At 40.1% G+C, this 24,536-nt stretch overlaps 1 protein-coding gene across 9 annotated transcripts in view; it reads left to right on the top strand.

Annotated features, from left to right (window-relative positions):
• Positions 1 to 24,536, top strand: part of LTBP1 (latent transforming growth factor beta binding protein 1) — a 391,256-nt gene that overhangs the window by 296,449 nt on the left and 70,271 nt on the right. For all 9 annotated transcript variants that reach the window (XM_057309361.1, XM_057309360.1, XM_048222571.2 and 6 more), the window contains 4 exons: positions 4,125 to 4,247; positions 8,062 to 8,184; positions 15,105 to 15,227; positions 20,241 to 20,366. In XM_057309361.1, coding sequence (XP_057165344.1) covers positions 4,125 to 4,247; positions 8,062 to 8,184; positions 15,105 to 15,227; positions 20,241 to 20,366 — 495 coding nt within the window. The remainder of the gene's footprint in view (positions 1 to 4,124; positions 4,248 to 8,061; positions 8,185 to 15,104; positions 15,228 to 20,240; positions 20,367 to 24,536) is intronic.

Raw genomic sequence — 24,536 nt, 5'->3', positions numbered from 1 at the left:
TCTTATTCCCTCCCTTTCTCTCTCTCAAATAAATTTTAAAAATCTTAAAAAAAAAAACTCATTGTAGAAAATCTAGCAAACACAAAAAATAAGCAAAACAAAAATGACAATTTCTCAATCTCATTCATCAATAGTCCTATCTCATGGATATTTTCTGTCGCTAAGATAATGAATGTACAATTTTGTATCTTGCTTTTTGTCACTGAATAGTATATCATGAACATTTTACACATCATTAATAACTTTTCAGATATTAATTTTGAAAGCTGCTCAATAGTTCAGTGTATTACTATTTCAGCATCTTATTGCTGTTCATGTGTTAAACAACCACATTTTTCCCCCAACTTCTCATCATTATGTAAAAAAAAACCTAACAAGCATTTTTTAAATAAAACTTGGTCTGAATTTTAGGATCATTTCCCTATTTATAAAAATGGACTAATTGGGTAAAATGTTTTTAATGTTTTTTATTATTTTTACAGAACAATTTCTAATTTTTAAAATGTGTTTCTTTTCATTCTAAAAGATTATTATTTATGCTTATTTCTGTTAATTCCCTGGACACTTCTAATTATTACATTTATTTCATATGTTTGTTAAGCATTTTGTGTGTGTGTGTGTGTGTGTGTGTAAATTCATGTTAATATCTGTTCCCACTTATCAGATTTTTTAATCAATTTATATGAATACTTTATGTATAATACATGTGTAAACCTATGTACATGTGTCTGTGTATTACACATACATTTTGGGGCGTGTATTATTGTAATTTGTCCAGGGTTTCTTTAATTTTTCTTTGCATAACTCTTTTTTTAAGTTTAAATTTTTTCTGTGATGAAATCTGTGGATGGCTTCCTTTTTGCTCCTAGTGCTTTATACTTAAAAGCATGCTCTTTGCAGCAGAAGAGAGGAAATAAGTGAAGTTTTTCTTCTTTCTGAAGTGTCTCAATGAAAGTGAAGGATGTAGGGTGGAGGTTAATTTCTCACCATGGTAGGCAAGTAATAAACAGGTCTCTTACTGTCTTGTAAGAATTGTAGCATCTCCCACTGGCAGTAGCCAATTCACCGACCTCTGCATTGGGGGCCCAATTCTTTATGTACAGTGGAACACTGGCCACTCCCAGCGGAGCAGGTCAGGTGGGCACATCTCCCTTCCCTCCTGGTCCTTTTCCTGCCAGCCTGCATCGAAAGCCTTCCTACCAAGCTCTTCTAGTGACTCACCTTGCAACCTTGGATAAATAAACTTAGATTTCCAGGTCTCATACCAGCTCTAAAATTCAGGGATTGGACTCTTTGGAGGGACAATGCTCTGAGTAAACACATGTTGGGTGAATGACTTATAACCACTTTCTTACTCTTTCTTACTCAGCTATCCCAGCTGAGCCTGCTCCTCTGTAAGAAGGCTCCCAGCATCCCCAAATTCACACCATCAGTGGATGCCAGCCCTAGGAACATTCATTTCCCCTCCTATGTGATGCTCTGCTGGGCTGCTGGAGAAGCTTCTCTTTATCCTTCCCTTCCTTTTGGGCGTATCAAGGAACCCACATGTTCCAGGCCGTGTTCAAATGCAGATGCTACTGAGAGGTTTAAATCTCTCAAGGGACTTTTATTGGTTGGAAAAGATAGAAACCTACTACAGATAATTGTAGATAATAAAGTACCAAGTGTGAAGGTTAACAGTATCAGTGATGTCATGGGAATATCATGTACCCCTGACATTATGTGAAGGCCAGAGCATTTCACCTCTGTATTATTCCTTCCAAAAACTCATAACCCCAGTCTAATCATGAGAAAAACATCAGAAAAATCCAGATTGGGGACATTCTACAGGACTCTGGCCCATACTCTCAAGACTGTTAAAGTTGTGAAGAAAGGAAAGACTGGGGAGACAGGACCCCAGGGGTCCTGGGGGGACCCTGGATTGGATCCTGGAACGGAAAGAGTGCATGAATGAAAAGACTGGTGAAACCCAAATGAAGTCTGGAGTTTAGTTTAAAAAGGAGGAGTGCAGTATATCAGAACCTAGCTCGGACACTCTCAAGTGTGAGCTTGGATAAGTGTTCTTCCTTTGCTAAGCCATACTTGTTCATCTGTAAAAAGGCAACAGTAATGGTAGCTACTCAGGCGGATGTGAGGATTGTGTGAAAAAATACAGAAAGAGAGATAATGTGCGGAGAAGGAGCTAACACAGGGACACAGTCTGACACGTAGTTGATGTTGTTATTCACCAAATCATAGGCTTGTACAAAGTTGTGTTAAAGCCAAGAAGTGTGTGGCTGATTCCGCTCGCATGCTGTGGGGAAAGCTTCCCAAGGTGCTGCTGTTCAACCTTGGTCTTAAAATTTTGAATATGGAGGGGAGAAAACCTTAGGGGGCAGAGAAAGCAGCACATGTCAAAGGTTGGAGGTGGAAAAGGGCTGTTTTCGCCACTTCAGTGAATCTTGCCCCCTCCTCTGGTTTTCCTGGTGTCTGCATTACAGTGTAGGATGGGGTCAGGCAAGATCACCATCTTCTGCTCTAGAAACGTACACATACACTGATTATTTTCCTTACTCCCCAGTCAAAGCCCACCCTTTTTATGGTAATCAATTATATAACACCTTTTTTCTGTAGTTATTTCAAAATCTTTCCCAAACCACCTCAGCTCACTGATGTCAAATTCTTCCCAGATCTTAAATCTGTCCCTTTTCCAATGTCCCAGCACCTGCCAAATTTCACCTTAGAGCTAAATATTGACTTTGTTTTCACCTCACTCAATGTACTGACAACTTTTTTTCATGTTGTAAATATGCTATCTAATATATTAATTCAGTACTTGTTTCTTTATTTCTTTTTTGTATCTGTGTTTTTCTCTCTCTTTGTACCTTTTAGCATTATATGTCCTAAATTTATAAATACCTGGAGATAGTCTCTATTTTAACTCTGAGCTGGATTTGTCATAGTGATCTGTGTGAAAGTCCCTTAAAGAAATCCTTTTCAGGGAAAACAATATTTTCTGTTTATCTCTTGGCACAAAAGAGGAAAGACATTTGTCCTGCATGCCTGTTTTATTAGAAAGCATTCTTTTGTCATAGGAATTTTGTCCCTTGTCAGAAAAGAAAAAGGCTTTTTTATCTGTAGAATTACACTGCCTCTGTCCTCGTGGTCATTTTAAAGACCCAAAGATCACCTTATTCACGATAACTGAGTTGCCTCAAGTTGTTCCAAGCGTGTGTGTCATTACTTATAATGAATTATTTCTGACAGTATTCCCGACATAAATGAGGAACTTATGTAAGATGTCTGGCATACCCTGACAGTACTTGGAATAGAGGGTATATTCTTGCTGCAGACATCTTCACATGGGAATGCTTAATTTGTCATCTTCTTTGAGAAAGTCAAAAAGAGTCCAAGGCACTAAAAATGTTGTCAGACATTACGTGAGATCCAACCAGCTCCACACGCTGTTGTTGGTCTTAAGTTCTTGAACTGACGTCTCAAGTATTTAATAGAATGTGCTGAAAGAAAATGTGGTGTAGGCTGTTCTTTGCTGTCGACCACTCCTAAAGCTAATAGACTTAGAGCATTTGGAAAGGTATAACATCGTTCTGAAAGTGACATTCAGCTCGCTTATCTAATTTCTCTATTGGCAGTCAGTAGCTGGCAGCCAGGCCTTACTGTGGCGTTGATCCATTTTATTTACAAATAAGTGAAACAAAAGTTTCTAGTAAACCAAATTAATTTCTCTAAAAAATTAATTAAAAAACGAATTCATGAGCTCCAATTACATTAATAGTTTATGTGAGCTATTTCAGGAAACACAGGATAATGTGACACCTTGCTTACATCAGGATACAATTCAAAAGATGAATGCCGCATGAGAGGCTAAGAAATATGGCTTTGCTCATGAAATGGGTATTTGTCGGTCGTCCTTGAGGGGCAGGACTGTGCCCCAAATGGAGTTCTCCTGGCAAAACCTTTCAGATGCATTTTAAATAATAAGATATTTTCGGAGGAAAACAGTAGCTAGACATTGATCTTTAGGACATGATTTCATAGCTTGATTTATAGGCTCAAAGTGTAGGTAATGGTATGTTCTAGATACAGGCCTAATTTAAAATAATTGTCACTGTTTCTATTCACAGATATCGATGAGTGTCAGCAAGGGAATCTGTGCATGAATGGGCAGTGCAAGAACACGGAGGGCTCCTTCGTGTGCACCTGTGGGCAGGGGTACCAGCTGTCAGCAGCGAAAGACCAGTGTGAAGGTAGGAGCGTGGCTACGTGAACTACCGTGGTTTTCATTTAAGGCCCCGGCCTGAAAAACGATACTCAGTAAAGGTAGCATCTTCCAGAAACTAACTGGATGGTTGCATGATAGTGCCAGAAAGCAAGGGACCTCAGCTTAAGTCAGAAAAGTCAAGGACACAGGATGACAAAAGGGTTAAATTTGAAAAATATGGTGTTTGTGATTAGTGGCTGAGCATTCGTCTTAGGAAGAAAAAGCATTGCTCTCTGTGTAATTCCTTGCTGCAGAAAATCGGTTCTATTTAATTCATTTGAAAGTTTTACCTACTCAGATTTCAGCAATTGGAAGGTTATATATCAGCCCAGCATTATGCTGTGGAATGTTAATGACCTTCGTTTTTGTGTCTACTCCCCTTTTTAAAATTTTTCTTTTTTAAAAAAATTTTACTGAAAAAGACTTTTCAGCAAGACTGAAAAAAACAACATCCCCCTTATATCACAGATAAAGTTTGTGAAATATGTCCTGTTCCTAAGGGTAATAGTATTTTGGATCTCGCTGAGGTTGACCTTAGACTTAAAAAATATATTTTGTCGAAACTCACACAGAATTACTTCACTTCTCAATAAGTATATGCTTCCTGAACTTGAAGATATGATGGTATCACTGGTGACAAGCACAAGTGTCTAGATAGAGATCTTGAAAAGAAAGTTCATTTAAATGTCGTTTATTTAAGAACAGAACAGATACTCTATAGGACCAATAAGGAAACAAATCATGTCTGTGTCTATATGTAAACTTTGACTATTTAATGAGTGCAAATGTCTTCTGAAATGCTATTATAAATGATGGCATTATGAAGAGATCTACCAATATCATCATGGCCTTCCCCAGTTACCCCTTTCTTGAATAAGGAAAGACATTACAATTCCTAATCTAGAAGTTGAGAGCACACACAAGCATACTCAAACACACAGATAAAGTAATTTGTTCTAGATTCTACAAGTCCATCTCAAAGTTTTTTACTTTATTTTGTGACTCCTTTTTTTTTCTTTTTGTATAATAATATTTTTTTATTATATTATGTTAGTCACCATACAGTACATCCCTGGTTTTTGATTTAAAGTTCGATGATTCATTAGTTGCGTATAACACCCAGTGCACCATGCAATACGTGCCCTCCTTACTACCCATCACCAGTCTATCCCATTCCCCCACCCCCTCCCCTCTGAAGCCCTCAGTTTGTTTCTCAGAGTCCATAGTCTCTCATGCTTCATTCCCCCTTCTGATTACCCCCTCTTTCTTTATCCCTTTCTTCCCCTACCGATCTTCCTAGTTCTTATGTTTCATAAATGAGTGAAGCCATATGATAATTGTCTTTCTCTGCTTGACTTATTTCACTTAGCATTATCTCCTCCAGTGCCGTCCATGATGCAGCAAATGTTGAGAAATCGTTCTTTCTGATAGCTGAGTAATATTCCATTTTATATATGGACCACAACTTCTTAATCCAGTCATCTGTTGAAGGGCATCTCGGCTCCTTCCACGATTTAGCTGTTGTGGACAATGCTGCTATGAACATTGGGGTGCATATGGCCCTTCTCTTCACTACGTCTGTATCTTTGGGGTAAATACCCAGTAGTGCAATGGCTGGATCATAGGGTAGCTCAATTTTTAACTTTTTAAGGGACCTCCACACTGTTTTCCAGAGTGGCTGTACCAACTTGCATTCCCACCAACAATGTAGGAGGGATCCCCTTTCTCCACATCCTCTCCAACAATTGTTTCTTGCCTTGTCAATTTTTGCCATTCTAACTGGCGTAAGGTGGTATCTCAGTGTGGTTTTGATTAGAATTTCCCTGATGGCTACTGATTTTGAACATTTTTTCATGTGTCTGTTAGCCATTTGTATGTCTTCATTGGAAAAGTGTCTGTTCGTATCTTCTGCCCATTTTTTGATTTGTTTATTTGTTTCTTGCATATTGAGTTTGAGAAGGTCTTTGTAGATCTTGGATACCAGTCTTTTATCTGTAGTATCATTTGCAAATATCTTCTCCCATTCCGTGGGCTGCCTCTTAGTTTTTTTGACTGTTTCCTTGGCTGTGCAGAAGCTTTTTATCTTGATGAAGTCCCACAAGTTCATTTTATCTTTTGTTTCTCTTGCCTTTGGAGATGTGTCATGAAAAAGGTTGCTGTGGCCGATGTCGTAGAGGTTGCTGCCTCTGCTCTCCTCTAGGATTTTGATGGATTCCTGTCTCACATCGAAGTCTTTCATCCATTTAGAGTTTATCTTTGTGTATGGTGTGAGATAGTGGTCAAGTTTCATTCTTTTGCATGTAGCTGTCCAATTTTCCCAGCACCATTTATTGAAGAGACTGTCTTTTTTCCACTGGATGTTTTTTCCTGCTTTGTCAAAAATTAGTTGCCCAAAGATCTGAGGGTCCATTTCTGGGTTCTCTATTCTGTTTCATTGGTCTGTGTGTCTGTTTTTGTGCCAGTACCATGCTGTCTTTGTGATCACAGCTTTGTAGTACAGCTTGAAATCCGGCATTGTGATGCCCCCAGCTTTGTTTTTCCTTTTCTGACTCCTGACCTTAATTAGCTAAGCTAGAGAACTACAAATGAATGCATAATAAGAGAAGAGGTCTACAGATCATATAATAAGGCTATCATATTCATAATCCTTTCTTTTGAAGAGCCTTTGATGTCACTACCAAAAATACGTCAGATATGTGTAAAACCACCCACCAAATTATCAATAGGGGCAAACCAATTTTAGGTGCCAAATGCCATGATAATCAAAATGTTGCTGTAAGCAGAGCGAGAGAGAGCAGAGTCATGCAGGGTCCCTGTGGAAACTAACGTCTGTGTTGACTCTTCTAGAATCCCGTTGCCAGAAGTAGGTAAACATACTCAGATGTGAAGAACAAAGTCAACAAACAGCGTGAATTAATGCCTGCTCACTGTAAAACACTAGATCATCTAAGTAGTAAAGGATGTGGTAGACATAGTCCCACCCTCAGGAAACTTAAAATCTAATGGTGAAAGTAAAATAACTGAATACATGCAATGTATCATTGTGCCTTCTGTTGTGTGGATATGACACATGTGTGTGCTTCAGCCTGAGCTCAGGGCTGGGGTTACAAAACAAATCATCTCTAAGCTGAGGATATGTGGGTCAAGGAAGAGAGAGATTCAGTGGCAATGCAGATACCAAATTGTCTGAGAGGAGGGAAAAGCCATTAGATTTGGCCAGAAAATCATAGAGAGAGAGGGAAAAAAAAAAGGAAGTCTAATTGCTAGGGGCCTGAAGGGTATATGTTCAAAAAAGAAATGAAGATGTATATGCCATGATACTTTACATCAGGGGTCAGCAAACTTCTCTGGTAAAGGGCCAGATAGTACATGAATTTTGGGTGCTATTTTCCAATAAAACTTTGAGTACAGGAGTAGGTAGTGAGCTATAGTTTGCTGACCTCAGCTTCAGACTGTTATAGGCCTAAGTGCTTTTAAGCTCAGTGTTCTCTTTAAACCTATCAAAGAGAGTCAAGAAGCTAAGTTGAGGTTTACAGATTGCCCCAAAGTATTTGCCACTTATCAGTGAACATTGGCATTGATATATACAGATTCTTAGCTAACTGGTTCAGATTTTGAGTTCATCTGGATTTTTCCCTCCTGGGGGATTCGTGACCTGTTGCTAGAGATCAGTTTAATTCACACAACAAAGAGTCTAAATTAATTACAAAGTAGATAGTTTATTGACTACTTTACATGTATGATTAAAAATATTTTTAAAGTACCACATATACAGTTTCTTTTTACTCTCTTGCCTGTAGATATTGACGAATGTCAGCACCATCATCTCTGCAGTAATGGACAGTGCAGGAACACGGAGGGCTCCTTCCTCTGTGTTTGTGACCGAGGTTACAGAGCATCCGCCCTTGGCGACCACTGTGAAGGTGAGAATTGCTCCTGACTGCACAATCCCAGAGACATCTGGACATCATCCTGGCTTTCTGTCCTTGAGTCCAGCCTTTTGACCTCACAGTCAGGACATGAGGTCCTGGCAAAAACATTTTCCCCATGGTCACACAGATAATGAAAAGAAGCCAGTAGAATCCAGGTTTTCCTTGCACTGCTCAGTGCTGTGTTTTAGAAGAATGATGCCAGCTAAATAAGTAAAGGATCACTTTCACTTTTCTCAGCTTTAGGTGGTTTATCCTGGGTATATAGTTCTGAATGGTAATACCTTATTTATGCAGGACCAGCGTCCAAATAAGTAAACACAAGTTAATTTTCCAGATAACTGGAAAGTTTTAAAGAGCTAAACTTTAATTCAATTTTGAGCGTTTTGCAGAAGTATTTCTAAAAGCTGCCCCGGGTGTCCAGCATGGTGTAATTGTTAACCACCCACTGCCCCACTGCCTGCTGTGCCTCAGAGCCCCTGGGGTGGTCAGGGCTGCTGAGCTGGTCTTTCACCAGCCTGTCACCTGTGAATTCTCTGTGCTCATTGTCTACCCAACTCACCGTTTTTTTTCCAGTTCATCCTCTGATGTCCCGCATGTAGACCCTGTCAGTTGTGAAACCAGAAATGTGAGCGTGGCAGGGTGGTGCCTCACATGAGAGTTAGTGTTTGTGAGTGTGGGGCTGAACCCCACCTTGGAGAGAAGCACATGAGCTTTTTAGTGAGTGGTTTTGTGGCACAAATGTGACACACATTGAAAAATGGCCACGATACTTTCTCAACTTGTCGGTCCCTCTCTGTTGGGAAAGATCCATTATACTTTTAGCATCCTACTTTACTGACCAGAGAACTTGGCACAACCAGGGAGAACCTTTCCAGAGGGCATTTGGGGCAGTTTCAGAGGCCTTAACATTTATGTTACTGCTGAATAAGCAAGTCATCTAGGATTTGATCCTAAGGTAATGATGGACTTTAAAGGGCTAATGACACCAGTGAAGAATCACAATCAACGTACCTATTAAAAAATAGGCAAACAAGTGATGAATCAAAATAATGAAATTTGATTGAAAAACTGTGTATTGGGAACTCTGTAACGTATGGGTAACTGTTAATGATTCAACATAGTGACTTTCCAAGGTGAGAGAGGCAGACGTGTACCTGGGGACCAGACATGCAAGAACCTCTTGCAGAATAAATAGGTGACAGAGCACATGCTAAGGCCCTGAAAACCTAAACTGACCACCAGCATCTCTTCTGCCCTGACCCCTGACTGACCCAGTGGGCAACCAGGCCATTGATTGGTCCTCAGTAGAGGTTATGTTGCTCTATTTTGGCTGTTTTAATGTGTTGCCTGTCTCGTCAGAAGTCCAGGATTTTTATTCTGTCAACATCAACCGCATGAAAAGCCAAACAAAAACTTTTTAGCCAATTTGCTCATCATTGTTAATATAGATATTCAGTAAGAAGGCTTCTTTTGGAGTGTATAATTGGTCTTTTTTCTCTTAAAGTCACGGCTAATTTCCCTGGTGTTCTAGGTTATAAATAGATTTGGAGTCCATTCAACTAATTCAGTGCTGTCTTTGAAACTATAATAGCGCTTCAGCCTGCTTATTCCCAACTAGTAGTGTTTCTGACCCTCCCCAGTGGTATTTTTCTGTAATTAACTGAGCTTTTGCTGTTCACATGCCTCTCACAGCTGTGGGAGGAAGAACCATCTTTCTTGTTGGCTTTTATATTTACATGTGTAACTTTCCTCTAATAACTCTGCCAAGGCCTTGTTTTCTTGAAGTGTTATCCTACAGTCCTTCTGGAAGTCAGAATCAAGAGTCAGAATCCCAAGTATTGTGCTAATTTCTGTGTGTTACTTGCTCCAACATGCTCAGTAGCCACTCAGTCTGTGAAGGGTGGCCTCCGTTGTGCTGGTTATTAGATGTCTTGGCATCTCAGCCTTCAAAGGCTCTGCCTCTGACCTGTTTCCCTTCTAGATTCAGTCTCTACTTCCATGCCCACCTTAGCACCTTCCCCAGCCCATCACTGTGATTGCTCCATGCCAGTCCCTTGCAAAGCCTGAAAAAGAAGATTTATGATTTACTCTGCCTTTCTGTGGCCCCTCTCTCTTGGTCATTTCTTTGTGGACCAAATAAAAAAAGGTGAGAAGAAGTGCTAGTATTTGTCTCCTTACAACATTTCTTTCCAAGTCAAAATCATTCATTCTTTTCATGTGTGCATTCATTCCACAAATATTTGAGGGCCAAGGATGTACCAGGTATTGTGCTAGGTATAGGACATACAGCAATAAACCAAACAGACAAAAATCCCTCCCTTTGTAGAGCTAACATTCTAGTGAGGGAGCTATGCATGATAAATAAGTAAAATATATAGTTTGTTAAGTAGCAATAAATGCTATGGAAAAAATAAAAGGTTGTATGGGGAGTGTGGAAGGCGGGAGGGGGCTGATCTAACAGAGGCAGGCAGAAGCTGCCTTGAGATCATGGCATTTGATTATTTATAGGAAGACCGTTCCATTCAAAGGAATAGCAGATGCCAAGGCGCCAAGAAATAGGTTTTGTGGAAGAGGTTCGGAGTTTGACTTGGGCACTTTAAATTTGGGATGCCCATAATGAGTATCCAAATGAAGATATCTGAAAGGCAGTTGGACCTATGTGTGTGGAATTCAGGGGCGAGTCGGGCTGTGTGTCATTGACACGTAGACAGTGTTTAAGCTGTGAAATTGGATGACATCATCAAGGGAGGCAGTTTAGCTAAAAGAGAAAAGGGGTCAAAGATGGAGTCCTGGCCTCACATTTATAAGTGAGAAGGAGGATAGGAACCAGCAAAGGGGATTGAGAATAAATGGCAAGAGAGGAAGGAGGAAAATCAAAATCCAAGAGAAGAAAACATTTCCGAGAGGAGAGTTATGATCTGTGTCAAACATTGCTGCTAAGTGAGATGAGGACCAGAATTGAGCATGGGGTTAGGCGGGGTGGGGATCCCGGGTGACTTTGACCAGTGCATTCTTAGTGAAGGTGTGACCAAGATTGACATCGTTTCCTTAAAGCCGTTGCCCAAATGCTAGAAGGGCTCTATCTTTCACAGCAGCCTAGGCGGTGTTTCAGGACCATCCCATGTTGGGCTCTCTAAATGTTCAACCTACTTTTTTTTTTTTTTTTTTTTTTGCTTTTGAAGATAGCGGTCCTTCAAAAAATTTAAATTAAATCAGGATCTAATAAAATGCACTGAATTTTCAAATCTATATGATCATTTATAAACACTTAGAATCATGTTTCTTTTCCTCACATAGGTTCTCTTAGATTTTGAAAAATGAATGAAAATCAAACGGTTTAGAAGTAGCATGAACAGGGGCGCCTGGGTGGCACAGCGGTTAAGCGTCTGCCTTCGGCTCAGGGCGTGATCCCGGCGTTATGGGATCAAGCCCCACATCAGGCTCTTCCACTATGAGCCTGCTTCTTCCTCTCCCACTCCCCCTGCTTGTGTTCCCTCTCTCGCTGGCTGTCTCTATCTCTGTCGAATAAATAAATAAAATCTTTAAAAAAAAAAAAGAAAGAAGTAGCATGAACAAAGCTGATGCACTTCCATTTTGCTAAGGCAAACATCTTGGTAATGCAGTGTTTCTCTTGTCGATGAAATTCATGTTCTCAGGACCCTCCATCTTTTTTGAATTGAGATTTTTCACATGATGCTCGTGTTCAAATATGCCTTTCCTTGGTTATCTCTGTTTCCTACAGAATAAGGAAAGGTATCTAAAAACTGACTGCATAACACCCACAAGAATAGCTGTGGAGCTGTTAGAATACACATGGAAAGTTAGCGCTCTCATGCCTGCCTGTGGGAACGTAAAATGGTGCAGCCACTTTAGGGGACCGTTTTATCACAGTTTAAACTTACTCTGTGACCCAGCCACTCCACCTCTAGGAATTTACTCAAGGAAAATGAAAGCCTGTGATTGCACAAAGACTTACACATGAATGTTTATCAAAATTTTATTCGTAATAGCCAAACTGTAAACAATCCAGGCACTCATCAAAGGTGAATTGATCAACAAATTGTGGCACATTCATATGATAGACTACTGCTCCGCAATAAAGAGGAGAGAGAGGTTGGTACACACAATACCCTAGATCAGTCTCAAAAACACTGTGCTGATCAGAGGAAGCCAAACAAAAAAGGGGCACAAGGAAACCTTTAGGGTGATGGAAGTGCCTACAGCTTTTTTTTTTTTTTTAATGGGTGGTCTAATATACTCACTTAATACAAGTTTTATGGCAGAGATTCACACACAGTAGACCAGCATTTATCCCCATTTGGCACAGTCATTATTGAGAATAAATCAGAGAGTTGGGGCTTATGAATTATTTTCATAGAATTTATATCTAAAAGCCTATTCTCAGTTAACTTTGTATCCACTTAGAAATCTTGATACTCCAAGCATCAGTTAGCTGGTGAATAAAACAGTCTTTGGCATGGAAATGAAACCTAAAGGTTTCAGACTTCATGGGAGACACTGATTCCTGCATGCTCTTCTCTGTCTTATGCATAATTTTCCTTTAGTGTCCCTTTCATGGCATGAGGTTTAGTACAAATGGATATTTCAGGGCAGACTGGAAAAAGAGTCAAAGGGAAGTATCACCAAGCCTTATGTTAGTAACTACAGAATAACATTCTTACAGAGATATCTCACAATTCCTTAAAAAATGATTTCATTTGCAATGATCTAAGAATCTAGCAGTGATCCCAACAGATGTCAAGGGATAAAGAAATGTCTATGTTTTGATTGTGATGGCGATCACGAGAATGTATCTACATTTGTTCAAACTCATTGAGCTAGACTCTTAAAATTAGGTGCATGTATTGTATGTAAGTTATATTTGAGTGAAATTAGAAAAACACACTAAAGAAGAAGGGATAACCCACTTTAGTTGTGACAAAGTCACATCAGCTATGTTTCATGTTCTAGGATCAGTATTCAGAAACATTTTAATCTAGGGGGACAGACTGACTTGTGTTTATTTCAGTGGAATGATATTATAAGGTGCTTACTTCTTTTTTATTTGCCTCACGAATGGTACAGAAGCCAGTTAATAAGTGGATTGGGTTCTATGAGGAGAATTTAATTTGGTGTGCCAACATTTTGAACGAGACAGTGAGGAGATTGAGACTGCAACCGTCTCCATGTTCACTTCTTCCTGGAACTTCTCTTGCATTTTCGCAGCAATCATAATTATTGGCAAGAAATACCATCATATGCCAAATTCTGAGAAAACAAGGAAGGTTTTGTTCCTTAGCTTTCTTCAGTGCTAATAATTGAAATCCTGCACAGACAACAGAAGAGGGAGTCATGGACTGTGTTAGGAGTAATGAGCTCTGACTGGAAGTAAATGTGGTAATAAACAGCCCTCGTGAAAGATCTGCCCAGCATTCACGCAGTGAGGGGGGTCATTAATTGTCTCACGTGCGCAGTCAGAACTCATTACTGGTTACGTAAACCATGTTTAGTTGCACATGTGCTATAAATATATGCATTAAAAATCCAGTCAACCTCAAACCTATTGGTGATAGCTGCTGAGTAAGTGACTTCAATGGAGCTTTTGATCTTGCTGATTCCCTTTCCCGCCAAAAGCCCCCTTCTCCCCCTCCTCTACTTTCTACCCTGCTGTCCAGGCTTCAAGTAAATCCCCTCTGTTACATGAAGCCACCTTTGGCCTTTAAGACATCTCTTCTCTAAATCCATGTGACACATGAAGTTGGTACCATTCTTTTGACAAGTAATTATATATTTTGGCAACTCTTAGGTTGAATTTTTTTGGACTTACAAAGCAATGTAATATTTTGTGTTTATTTTTATTAATATAATTTAAATCATTTCTGTTTGGGAGCAGAAATCACGCCAAATAATTTAGAATTTTTCTTATAATGCATAGTCAGGATCTTGTATAAATTGATACTCAAGATATTCTTTTTTTTTCTTTTTTGAGAGGGAGAGAGAGGTGGGGGAAGGGTAGAGGGAGAGGAAGAGAGAGAATCTTAAGCAGGTTCCATGCCTAGTGTGAGCCCCACGCAGGATTTGATCTCATGACCCTGAGATCATGACCTGAGCCAAAATCGAGTCAGACAGTTAACTGACTGAGCCCCTCAGTTGCCCCTGCTCACTTTTTTGTTTGTTTGTTTATTTATTACGTATTTTTTAGAGAGGGAGATAGAGGAGGATGGAGAGGAGCAGAGAGAGAGGGAGGGAAAGAAACTTAAGCAGGTTCCACACCCAGTGCAGAGCCCGAGTTGGGGCTCAGTCTCAAGACCCTGAAATCATGACCTGAGCCGAAATCAAGAGTGGGATGCTCACCCAACTTAGCCACCCAGGTGCCCCTAGATGCTCAAGATAATCTTAAGATTTATTTATTTTAAAAAGATTTTATTTAAGAGAGAGAGTGCGCACAAGCAGGGGGAGGTGCAGAGGGAGAGGGACAAGCAGACTCCCCACTGAACAGGGAGCCCAACTCTGGGCTGGATCCCAGGACCCCAGGATCATGACCCGAGCCGAAGACAGATGCTTAACTAACTGAACCACCCAGGCACCCCTCTTAATACATATTTAAAGAATATTTTCATTCCCTGTTGTCATCAAGAACATAGCCAAGTAAATTGTTTAGTATAAGACTTTGATGTTTTCTCTTCCAAATTTCATTTGATGTTAAAACTTTATTAATTGTTCAAGGCCAAAATCCTTTCAAAATGTTTCATTTTTTAAAAATTGAAAGTTAAAAAGCTGTCTTCCATTACATCTTTCTTGTGGAAGATGTAAAATAATGTTCATTTACGTGCTTTTTGTGTGTAAGAGTAATGCTTAATTTTTTTAATATAGTTTATTCTGTCTTTTACATTGTTAAAATTGACTTACAGATATCAATGAATGCTTGGAAGACAACAGTGTTTGCCAAGGAGGAGACTGCATTAACACTGAAGGGTCATATGATTGCACTTGTCCAGATGGTTTCCAGCTAAATGACAATAAAGGATGTCAAGGTACTTCTCTCATTTTTGTCCTGATTTACATGGTTGCTCAGTTCTGTGATGCTTCCTGATGGTAGGCTGTGGCTTTACCCATTTATATATAAAAGAACTATGCCAGTTTAGAGTTTAAAAATCTCTTTCTTGGGTCTGCATCAAGTATGGGAAGTTTTCACTTTGCATTCCATGTTAACTGAAACTCAAGCATTTTGGACCTGTGTCCTAGCTTTGCAAGCTTCTGTGGTAACTGAGATCACCTGTACTTTGCTGTTCCTTCCATGGGCCAATCTTGGTGCTAGATTAAAAATTATCTTCTGGCTTTTTTAATGGCCTTCATGGGTATATTTCATTTAGTCTCATAGCTGGTATTTATCCATCCCTTCCTTGGTCTCTGTTTTTATCGTGTATCAAGCTTTGTCTCTTCCTAAAAAAACCTCAGTAATAATTTGGTCAAAATTATAGAGGTATAGAAGACAGGATTTTATTATTTCTTCAAACTGCTATCACATTTCGTCTCCCAAACAAAAGTATAGAGGACACAAGGTACTGATAAGAACACAGCACCAAACACAAGAGCTTTAATTGAATACCTACCATGTGCCAATTACTGTAGATACCTCATGGATTTGTAGAGAATTTAAGAGGCAGCTTATATCCATTTTGGACATGAGTAACTGAGGCTCAGAGAAGTTAGTTTGCTCTTCCCAGTAAGTAGTAGAGCTGACATTTGATCCCAAGATCTTTCCCGCTATTCTTCCCTATGTTGCCCTACCAATTATTACTATATTTATAGCCAAAAGAAAGAAGACTGTGAGATTCAGTGCTTTTCCCCCAGTATAGCACACTGAGTTATTGGTGATGCTGGGACTAAAAAACCAGATTGTCTAGATCCTTCATCTCAACACTTTTAGCTCTACCTGGCTGCCCTCCAACTTTCCCTTTTTATTAGTCTTAAGAAATCCATGCCTATTTCTTCCACCAAAGACTCTCACTTATATTTACCTTTATACTTATTTCCGCTACTTGGATAATTTTTTTTCCCTAATTGTTCCCCCTCCATTAGCGAACTCTGAAGTATATCCCAAAGTGCATATAAGTACACGTTGTTGGAATTCTTCTTTATCCACTGCTAGTGGACATGAATAACTTTTTAATTCTAGGTTGTCATCAATTGTGTCTTCTCTCATATGTCCCAAATGTATAGTACTTGAAGGGGAGGATGGTGTGTACTGTCTAAGATGTAGCCCTGGAATCATACTGTACCCTATATCTGTAGTATTATCCACACCCAGCTCTAGGTGACTGTGATACAAAAGACATTGGCCTTTGCCTCGAGATCTTTTTAAATTAATTTACTTACCAATCCCAAGATTTAGCTATACTGTGATGTACCTCATTTGATGTCCTATATTCATTTGCCATTGTGATGCAGTAAAGTGAATTTAAATTTTTCAGTATTTTCAATGCAGAAAGTAAATGTGCTGGGGTTTAATGCAATAGAGAAGAAATATTTGAATTATAAAATTATTGTGCGAATATTTCCATTTTGGGACTTTGACATCTTCAGATGAATCTTGATTTATATAAAAATGCCAAGAGTTGCCCCCTAAGAAGCCCCACTATCCTGTTTTTATTACAGACATTTAGGTTTAAAAGCAGTACTTTCTTTTCTCATTGCTCTCCTCCACACTTTTTGACCAAATACAGGCAAACTAAGTCTTCTATAAATGGACAATGATTTCATATTACAGATTTCATAAACTTGTAGAGTTAAATCATAAGGAGGTAATTTAGTCATCTGATTTATTAATTATACCACTGTCTTGTCTCAGTACATTAAATTTGTGATTTGATATCAACTCTAATATGTCACTTCTCCAAATATGTTTTATTAACTGCAAATCCTTATTAAACTGACTTCATGCTCTGTCACATTGGTGATTCCTGTTTTCCAGAATAAATTAATATGTCTGCTTGAAGGACTTAAATCCAAACAAACGAAAAATATTCCTGAAGCAGGTTTTAATTTCGTTTAGAGTATTATCTATGAATCTGCTCCATCACCCACCTTCTCCGATTTGAAGCTGTTTATAATGGCAGTGTACACTCATCTTGTTTCTAAATGCTCTCCTTGGGCTGTGTCACTGGAGGCAGCCTTCTGATCTTTCACTCCACCTGAAGTTACTAGTCTACTCCTGTCTAATCTAATGGCCAGATCCCATTCTGTACATAGGCGTAGAGTTCTGAGTTTGTTTTAATGCCGAAAATGTGATTGATGCCAGTGCTAAGAACCATGGGATATATATGAATAACAGTGTGTGATAGACATAAGCTTTAAACTTTACCTAATAATTTGAAGATAGTTCCATATTCAGTAAGGCATTTTCAGTTGGAGGTGTAAGAGTCTCTTCCCCCAGCAAAATTAATGCTGATGTACAGACAGCATGGAAATTCCATGTTAATAGTCTCTGTAGGAATGTGACAGCGTACATTTGAGATTCAGAACACACTTCAGTTTTGCGTTTTGACTTACACATGCCAAATTGTGAATTTCTGTGGAATCTCGGACCCATGAAAGAAATCCAACTTAAATACAGTCTGGCTTTCAGCTGAGTTACTAGCAGCATAGTTTAGAAATGCCTCAATAAGTACAACCCAAATTGAATGCATATGTTTCTCTAGTTCCAGATATTCGTGTTGTTCTTTCTTAGCGGTTTCCTGGAAAAAAGTCTGGGAATTCGTCTTCAATTCCTGTCATCAAACTTTTTAGACAATTATTTGTTAATCAGTGACTTCTCTTGAAGCAAGAACTTCATGACATTATTCCCTATGCAAATTTGTAAGCTGGCAGCTTTTAAAGGGCCACATTGAGACATAGGAGGAAGTAAGGAGGCGGTTTGGATAACCTCTTGGGCTCCACAAGGTGGATATGGACCTTGGGCTTGACCCTCAGGCCAGTGGAACTTTATTGAACCTTGTTGCCCAGACAGAGGCAACTCGAGGCAGCAGGTTGGAAGGAAAGAATGAAACTAAAAGCCAGGAGAAAGTCAGAGTTCAATAAAAGATAACCAGTCTAAGGAATTACCAGTGGGTATGGACAAATCATAAAAGGTGTCAGAGATTTTATAAAAGAAATGAATGATGTCACAGGGTGAAGTCACATTGAGAAATAGTCAAGTAGAAAACGATTCATTGCTCTTCCTTGAAATGCTCTTAAATTAGCGACAATAACAAGAGTGAGAGGATTGCTAAGAAATATGAGTAATTCCTGCTTGGTTTCTTACTTTGATTCAGCGGTGGATAGGCGAACTAGTCTGAATTATATGGCAGGTGGAATGGTAAAGAATTAAGGATTGATATAGACAGATGAATAAATCAATGATATTGGCAGAATATCTGTCACACAATAAGGTGAATAGGGCAAAAAAGAGAGCACCAGGAGATCCTGGGTGCAGAGAAAGGGATGACTTTATGGAGGAGAACTGTAGGGTTGATGGGTAAGCATGGTCTAGAGGTCACAGGGAAGGGCTCATAATCCATACATTTTCCGTGTGCCCATTAAGCTCTGCAACTATTCATGTTGGCTCCTGCCTCCCCTGTTATATTGTGAGCTTCATAATGGCGAGGGGCCTACCCTGTTCAACCTTCTCATAGGAAGCATTCAGTAAATGGTTTTAATTGAGTTAAAGATGGACTTCTAAGAAGATGTATCAAGGACCTCTTTACTGAGACATAAAGGAGACTTCAGGAAAGTAGGAAAATGGCCTTAGTAGGGCTCCTGCTGCAGGGTGCCAAGGACCTGTGATAGTTTTCATGGCCCCAGTTAACTAAGAGTACCTTAAACAATCATGGTTTAATTAGGAGAGAATGAACATAACAGATTTTGTGGTGGGCAAACATCCCTAAAACACTATGAATGTGCTGTACTAGGAGTTGGGGACTTCATTCAAATATGTAGTTCTCTTCAAGGAGCCATCAGTATAATAAGGGACACAGCTGAGGAAAACATTGGTTAAAACACAGTGTGGATAGGTAGTTGCATGTGTCAGTACTGGTGTGAATAAGTGACCATTTCCAGGATGCCTTATATTGTCAGTCTGGGCACTTGTGTCCACAATAATTTGATAGAACATTTCACTTCATACATTGAAAGTGTTTAGGATTGCATCATGACCCTGACCATGGGGAGCGTAATTACTCTTCATTGAGAACGAGCAGGTCTGCACAAGACTTGTGCTAAGATGGTTAGCACACGTGTACAGCATTATTTGTTCATGAGTGTTAATAATCATAGCTACCCCTTTCTGACCGTTCATTGTATGTTAGGCACTGCACTAAGCCCTTGACCCTCATTCACTAATTGCATCATCACAAAGCTGTGCAAATGATAAAAACTCCCCTGATCTAAATGGCCTTCTTTTTCTTGCATTTTCTTTCTTCTGTCCATTTTCAACCAGTTTTGGATTGGTGGCTATCTCATTTATATATTCAGCAGACATTTGTGAAGGGCCACTGTAGGGACCAAAGACTATGATAAGACCTGTCCAGTTTTGCCCATAAGGAGTTCACGTCATGGGGGTTGATGGGTGTGGAGGTGACATGATGCTGTGGGGGCTCCCACAGAATTGTGTGCACGGCCGTGGGAGAGGACTAGAAGAACACAACATGCTCACGGATGAAGACTGTTTCTCAGAGGAGTTGTTTGTTAGAGTGTTCCTCAAGCCTCCAATAGGTCTTAAAAAAAAAAATACATTCAGGTTGAACGTCTGAAAATGAAAATGCTTTTTTTTTTTTTTTTTTGTAAATTGAAAATGGTTGAACATTGGCTTATTCATAGGATTGAACCAAAATAGTTTCTCTCTTAAAACAATCCAACTTGTGGTCTGGTATATGTACAAATGGTACAGTTGAGCCACAGAATAAGTGTCAGACCATTGTGTAATAGATTGCTTACTATATGTCTGCTCTCATATGAAACCAAAGGAAAAAAATATTTTTTCACATATTTGGAACTCTTTTCAATTCCAGATATTAACGAATGTGAACAGCCTGGACGCTGTGGTCCTCATGGAGAGTGTCTCAACACAGATGGTTCTTTTCACTGTGTCTGCGAACAGGGTTTCTCAATTTCTGCAGATGGCCGTACATGTGAAGGTAAGATAAACCGTCAGGAGTCCTGTAATTATCTAATGCTAAAGCAGAGAGGAGATTGCTTTCTGTTTAAGCAGGCAAAGACTGGAAGATGCTATGAGATACTCATGATTTAAGGCCTCAAAGCGTGTACGCATCAAGGTGACTCCTGCAGTCACAGCTCAGGAATTGCTGGGATTTACAAACAGGATAACCCAGGGTTATGCGGATGAAAATACTCACAGGTGATTCCGCGGCTGGTACTGAATTAATTAGTGAAAACATGCAGGACAGGATGATTTTAGGTCCACGTGGGAGACCCAGAGGGAAACCTGTAAGCAACCTCCCTGATGTAACTCAAGACTCTGCCAGTTTTGATTAAGGGCCACGTGGATCATCTTCATCATGCTAAACGTGTCTCATTTGATTCTTCTCTGAAGCACGGTCAGCAGAGATTTTCCAGTTATTTCTCTAACATCCTTAGCTGTAGGTTGGTATATATTCCTGCCCATTGGTATTTATTATCTCCTTAAAAGTTGTTTGTGTTGTAAGACATTAAGATAACAGCGTTGGCTTTCTCTCGGCAAACCTCTTTGTGTTTGCAGGGATATAGCACTGTTTATATTCATAAGATTTATGTTCTTAATGATTTATTATAGTTTGATAAGTTGAGGAATAATTCCTCCGAGCCTTTTTAAAGGTAAACTGGGAAGAGTCCTGTGATCATAATTTCAGTCCATAGCTTGGAGCGTCTAGGTTATCAAAAGCCAGCTAAGATGTAAAGAAGTAAATTGCAAAGGTTCGGTCTCGGGCCTATGATAGTACCCAAATTCTTTGCTCTAAAAAAGAGCTCCCAGGAAGTGCCTCCTCCCCTTGCTCGTACCACAGTGGAATCAAGCTGAGGAACGGTGACCAGGTTCATCTGAAACTAATTATTATATTGGGAAGAATGAAGTGATCTTATAAAAAGCAGGAGATCATTGAAATTGCTCTCCTGCCGAGTAGACAAAACATTGATGCCAGATTTGGCTTCAAGTGAAAGATAGTGTGGGGTGCGGTTTGAGCAAGCGTATTTTGAGGGGTTTGGAAGCCATCAGAAGTTGGGAAATTAATCATTAAAGGTGGCCATGAGAGATTTGCAAGGATTCCATGGTGCAGTGTGATTCGAGTTTCACCTGAATTTTATATTTAGAACCTTGAGCCTAAAAGTTCTTAAGAAAGACCCTGCGTGAATACATACGTTGTTCTGCAGAGACCGCGGCGTTCCCCACGGGGGTCACGGGGCTAGCCCATCTGTCACTGATGACACCGATGGGCAGAATGCACGTTTCCCCGCATTCCAGAAAGATGCAGGCTCGATTCTTCATTTGGGTCTGAAACATAGATTATCAGAGCTTCCTTCACTGAAAAATGGTCCACGTTATAACTACTGATGGGAGTGCCACGCAGAAATGATGTTCAGAGGAAACTGCAGGTCGCCTCACATGCTCACGAGCCAAAAACTTATTGCTCCAGAAGAATATACCAATATAAATACCTTCACCTCCATTTTCTTTTGTACTTAGCAACTTTCTTTTAATTCCATGTCTTTTTAAGCACGGATTTCTGCAACTCAGGAGTTATATAATCACTCTAATTTACTTGCAGTTCTAATTTCATTAGGCATCTACTTGGCAAAGACTTGAATTTTAAAATGTGTTTTTAGAAAACTTCTAATACTTTGTAGATTACTACACTTGGTCCATATTTTTTTACTCTAGAAACTGGACAATTTTATAAGTAATAAAATAGGTAATTTAGAATACTGTGCTGATATATGGCAGTATAACTAGAAATCTCCCTAATTATTAGGCATGTTATTTTCTTTCTAGAAGAAGCTTTGCAAAGCTTTCATTTTTTTATGGGCTTACTCCACTGCGTTACACTGGTCCAAATTTTCTTTTGTTGGACTTAGCCTGAGACTTGTGGCAGTAGCAGAATGTCCTGATTCTACCCCTGGCTGTGGTGTAGGATGAAGCCAGCCCATGTGATCAGGGTTTAGCTGTGGAACTGATGTGCGCAGTCCTTGCGTTAACACCGAGAAGTGACTGGCTCTCTTACTTCATGTCCTTCCACCAACTTATTTCTGAACTTCTGGTTCGAGCAGCTGGAGACTTGCAGACGCAGGGCTGGCAGAGCTTGCTCTAGGCTGGGCTAACTGCATCCTGCCCAACTGAGGGAAGGAGGGCCCTTCCCTGATTTCCCATGGCTTAGTTGGTATCTGGTCCCAGTTACTAAACCACAGTGAAGAGGCATACCCCATCAGCATAAGCTGTCTCAAGTATCACGTAGCATGGCAGAATGTACAGAAATCAAAACAGTACCACTGGACCCTTCCTTGCCCTTCTGTACGTGGTGTTCTGGGAGCATGTACCCAATAGAGGAAGGAGGAACACCTTGATTCTCATACAGGACATGAAGAACAACAGTGTTCTTTGAAATTCAACTGGAGTAGAGTCTAAGTATGTGGTTTATTCATTTACAGAGTGCCTATATTGTACCAGGCAAAATACAGTTCTTGTCCACTTGGAACCTACCTTCCAGGCGGGGAATCTGGGATAAATAAGTAAATAGCACATACAGAAAATTATGTTTTTGCCTTTAAACAGTATAACATAGTTACGCTTTATAGATATAAGTAAATACAAGTTATTGGGGTACCTGGGCAGCTTAGTCAGTTAAGCATCCAACTGTTGATTTTGGCTCAGGTCATGATCTCAGGGCTGTGAGATCAAGCCTTGCATATTGGGCTCCTCACTGGGAATGGAGCCTGCCTTAGATTCTCTCTCTCTCTCTATCCCCCCCCAAATAAATAAATAAGCACAGGTTGCAACATGCTATATATATTATGCAGGTGGTTTTTCTCCCATCCCACACATGGGTGTTGGAAAAGTGCAGGGAAACCGGAGTCTTCTGATGGACTTCCTCCTCTCTCCTTCCCTTCCTTCCTAGAACTGTGGTTCATCTCCTCCTGCCGCCACCTCTACATCCTCTAGCCAGAGTGTTTATCTTGTGTAGGAAAGCAAAGGAAACCTTTTACCTCTTTCACTAAGTTCACTGTTTTATGTCCCAACTTAGCTTATTCATGTGTTTAAAAAAAATCACAGTTCTTTTGCTCTTGTAGGTTTTTTTTCATTTTTTGTTATTCTTGCAGAGCTTTAACTCTTGAAAAATATTTATCATCCCATGTATAAGCTGACCCAGGGTTTGGGTTCGACATTGACAGCAGAATGTGTGCAAGTGGGAGAGTAGGGAAACTTGTGATGGTCAAATTCCTAAGTGTCACACATCTGACCCCTGTGAAGAGGTGCCCCCCACCCCCTGGCCTCTTACTTTGCGTCATGCCATGCATGGGTCTCTGCATGCTGCTCTGGCCAGGGGCCTCGGTGCACTCTCAGTTGGGCATCCAGGTTGAATGAGAGTTTATGCAACAAGTGCGGCTGGGGACGTCAGACATGTCTAGACCTCACTGTGCTTTCCAGCCTGGTCACACCTTAGAATGGCCACACTGAGCTAGCAAGGACCTTGCAGGAGCCTAGCAACACAGCACCGGTGGCTTGCAGGACCTGGTTAGTCATGGCTAATTTGGCCTCCAAACCATGACCCAAATCCCTCCCTGAAGCCTTGTCTTTCAGAAAGCATCCTCATTCATTCATTTGACAAATATTAAGTGTATGCCAGGTGCCAGCCACCGTTCTCGGTACTGGGGCTATGTCAGTGAACAACAACAATTCCTGCTTTCTTGTAAATGACATAATAGGCTAGGAATACATAAGCCCTGTGGGAAAAGGAAGTAGAGCAGGGTGAGGGAGATCTGAGGGCTGGAGCAAGGAATGGAAAGCTGGTACCATACTAACTTGGGTGGGCTGGGTTGGCCATTCTGCCTCCATATTGAGAGAAATCGGAGAGATTTTGTGTCTGGGTAACAAATAAAAGCAAAAGCCTTATCAGATACCCTTTTTCACACTGGTCATCCCCTGGCTAAGGGATAATAGATTGTCAATAAATAGACCAGAGGGCAGGAGATTGTCCGCTGAGGGCTGTTAGCCTCTTGTCCTTGTGAATTCTGTTTTGACAGGGGAGTACAAATCAGAGTACATCCCCAAGAGCAAACCCTAATGTAAACTATGGACTTGGGTTGATAATGATGTGTCT

Source organism: Ursus arctos, unplaced genomic scaffold (genome assembly GCF_023065955.2).
Source record: "Ursus arctos isolate Adak ecotype North America unplaced genomic scaffold, UrsArc2.0 scaffold_8, whole genome shotgun sequence".
NCBI lineage: Eukaryota > Metazoa > Chordata > Mammalia > Carnivora > Ursidae > Ursus > Ursus arctos.
This window is presented reverse-complemented; position numbering and strand designations above follow the sequence as displayed.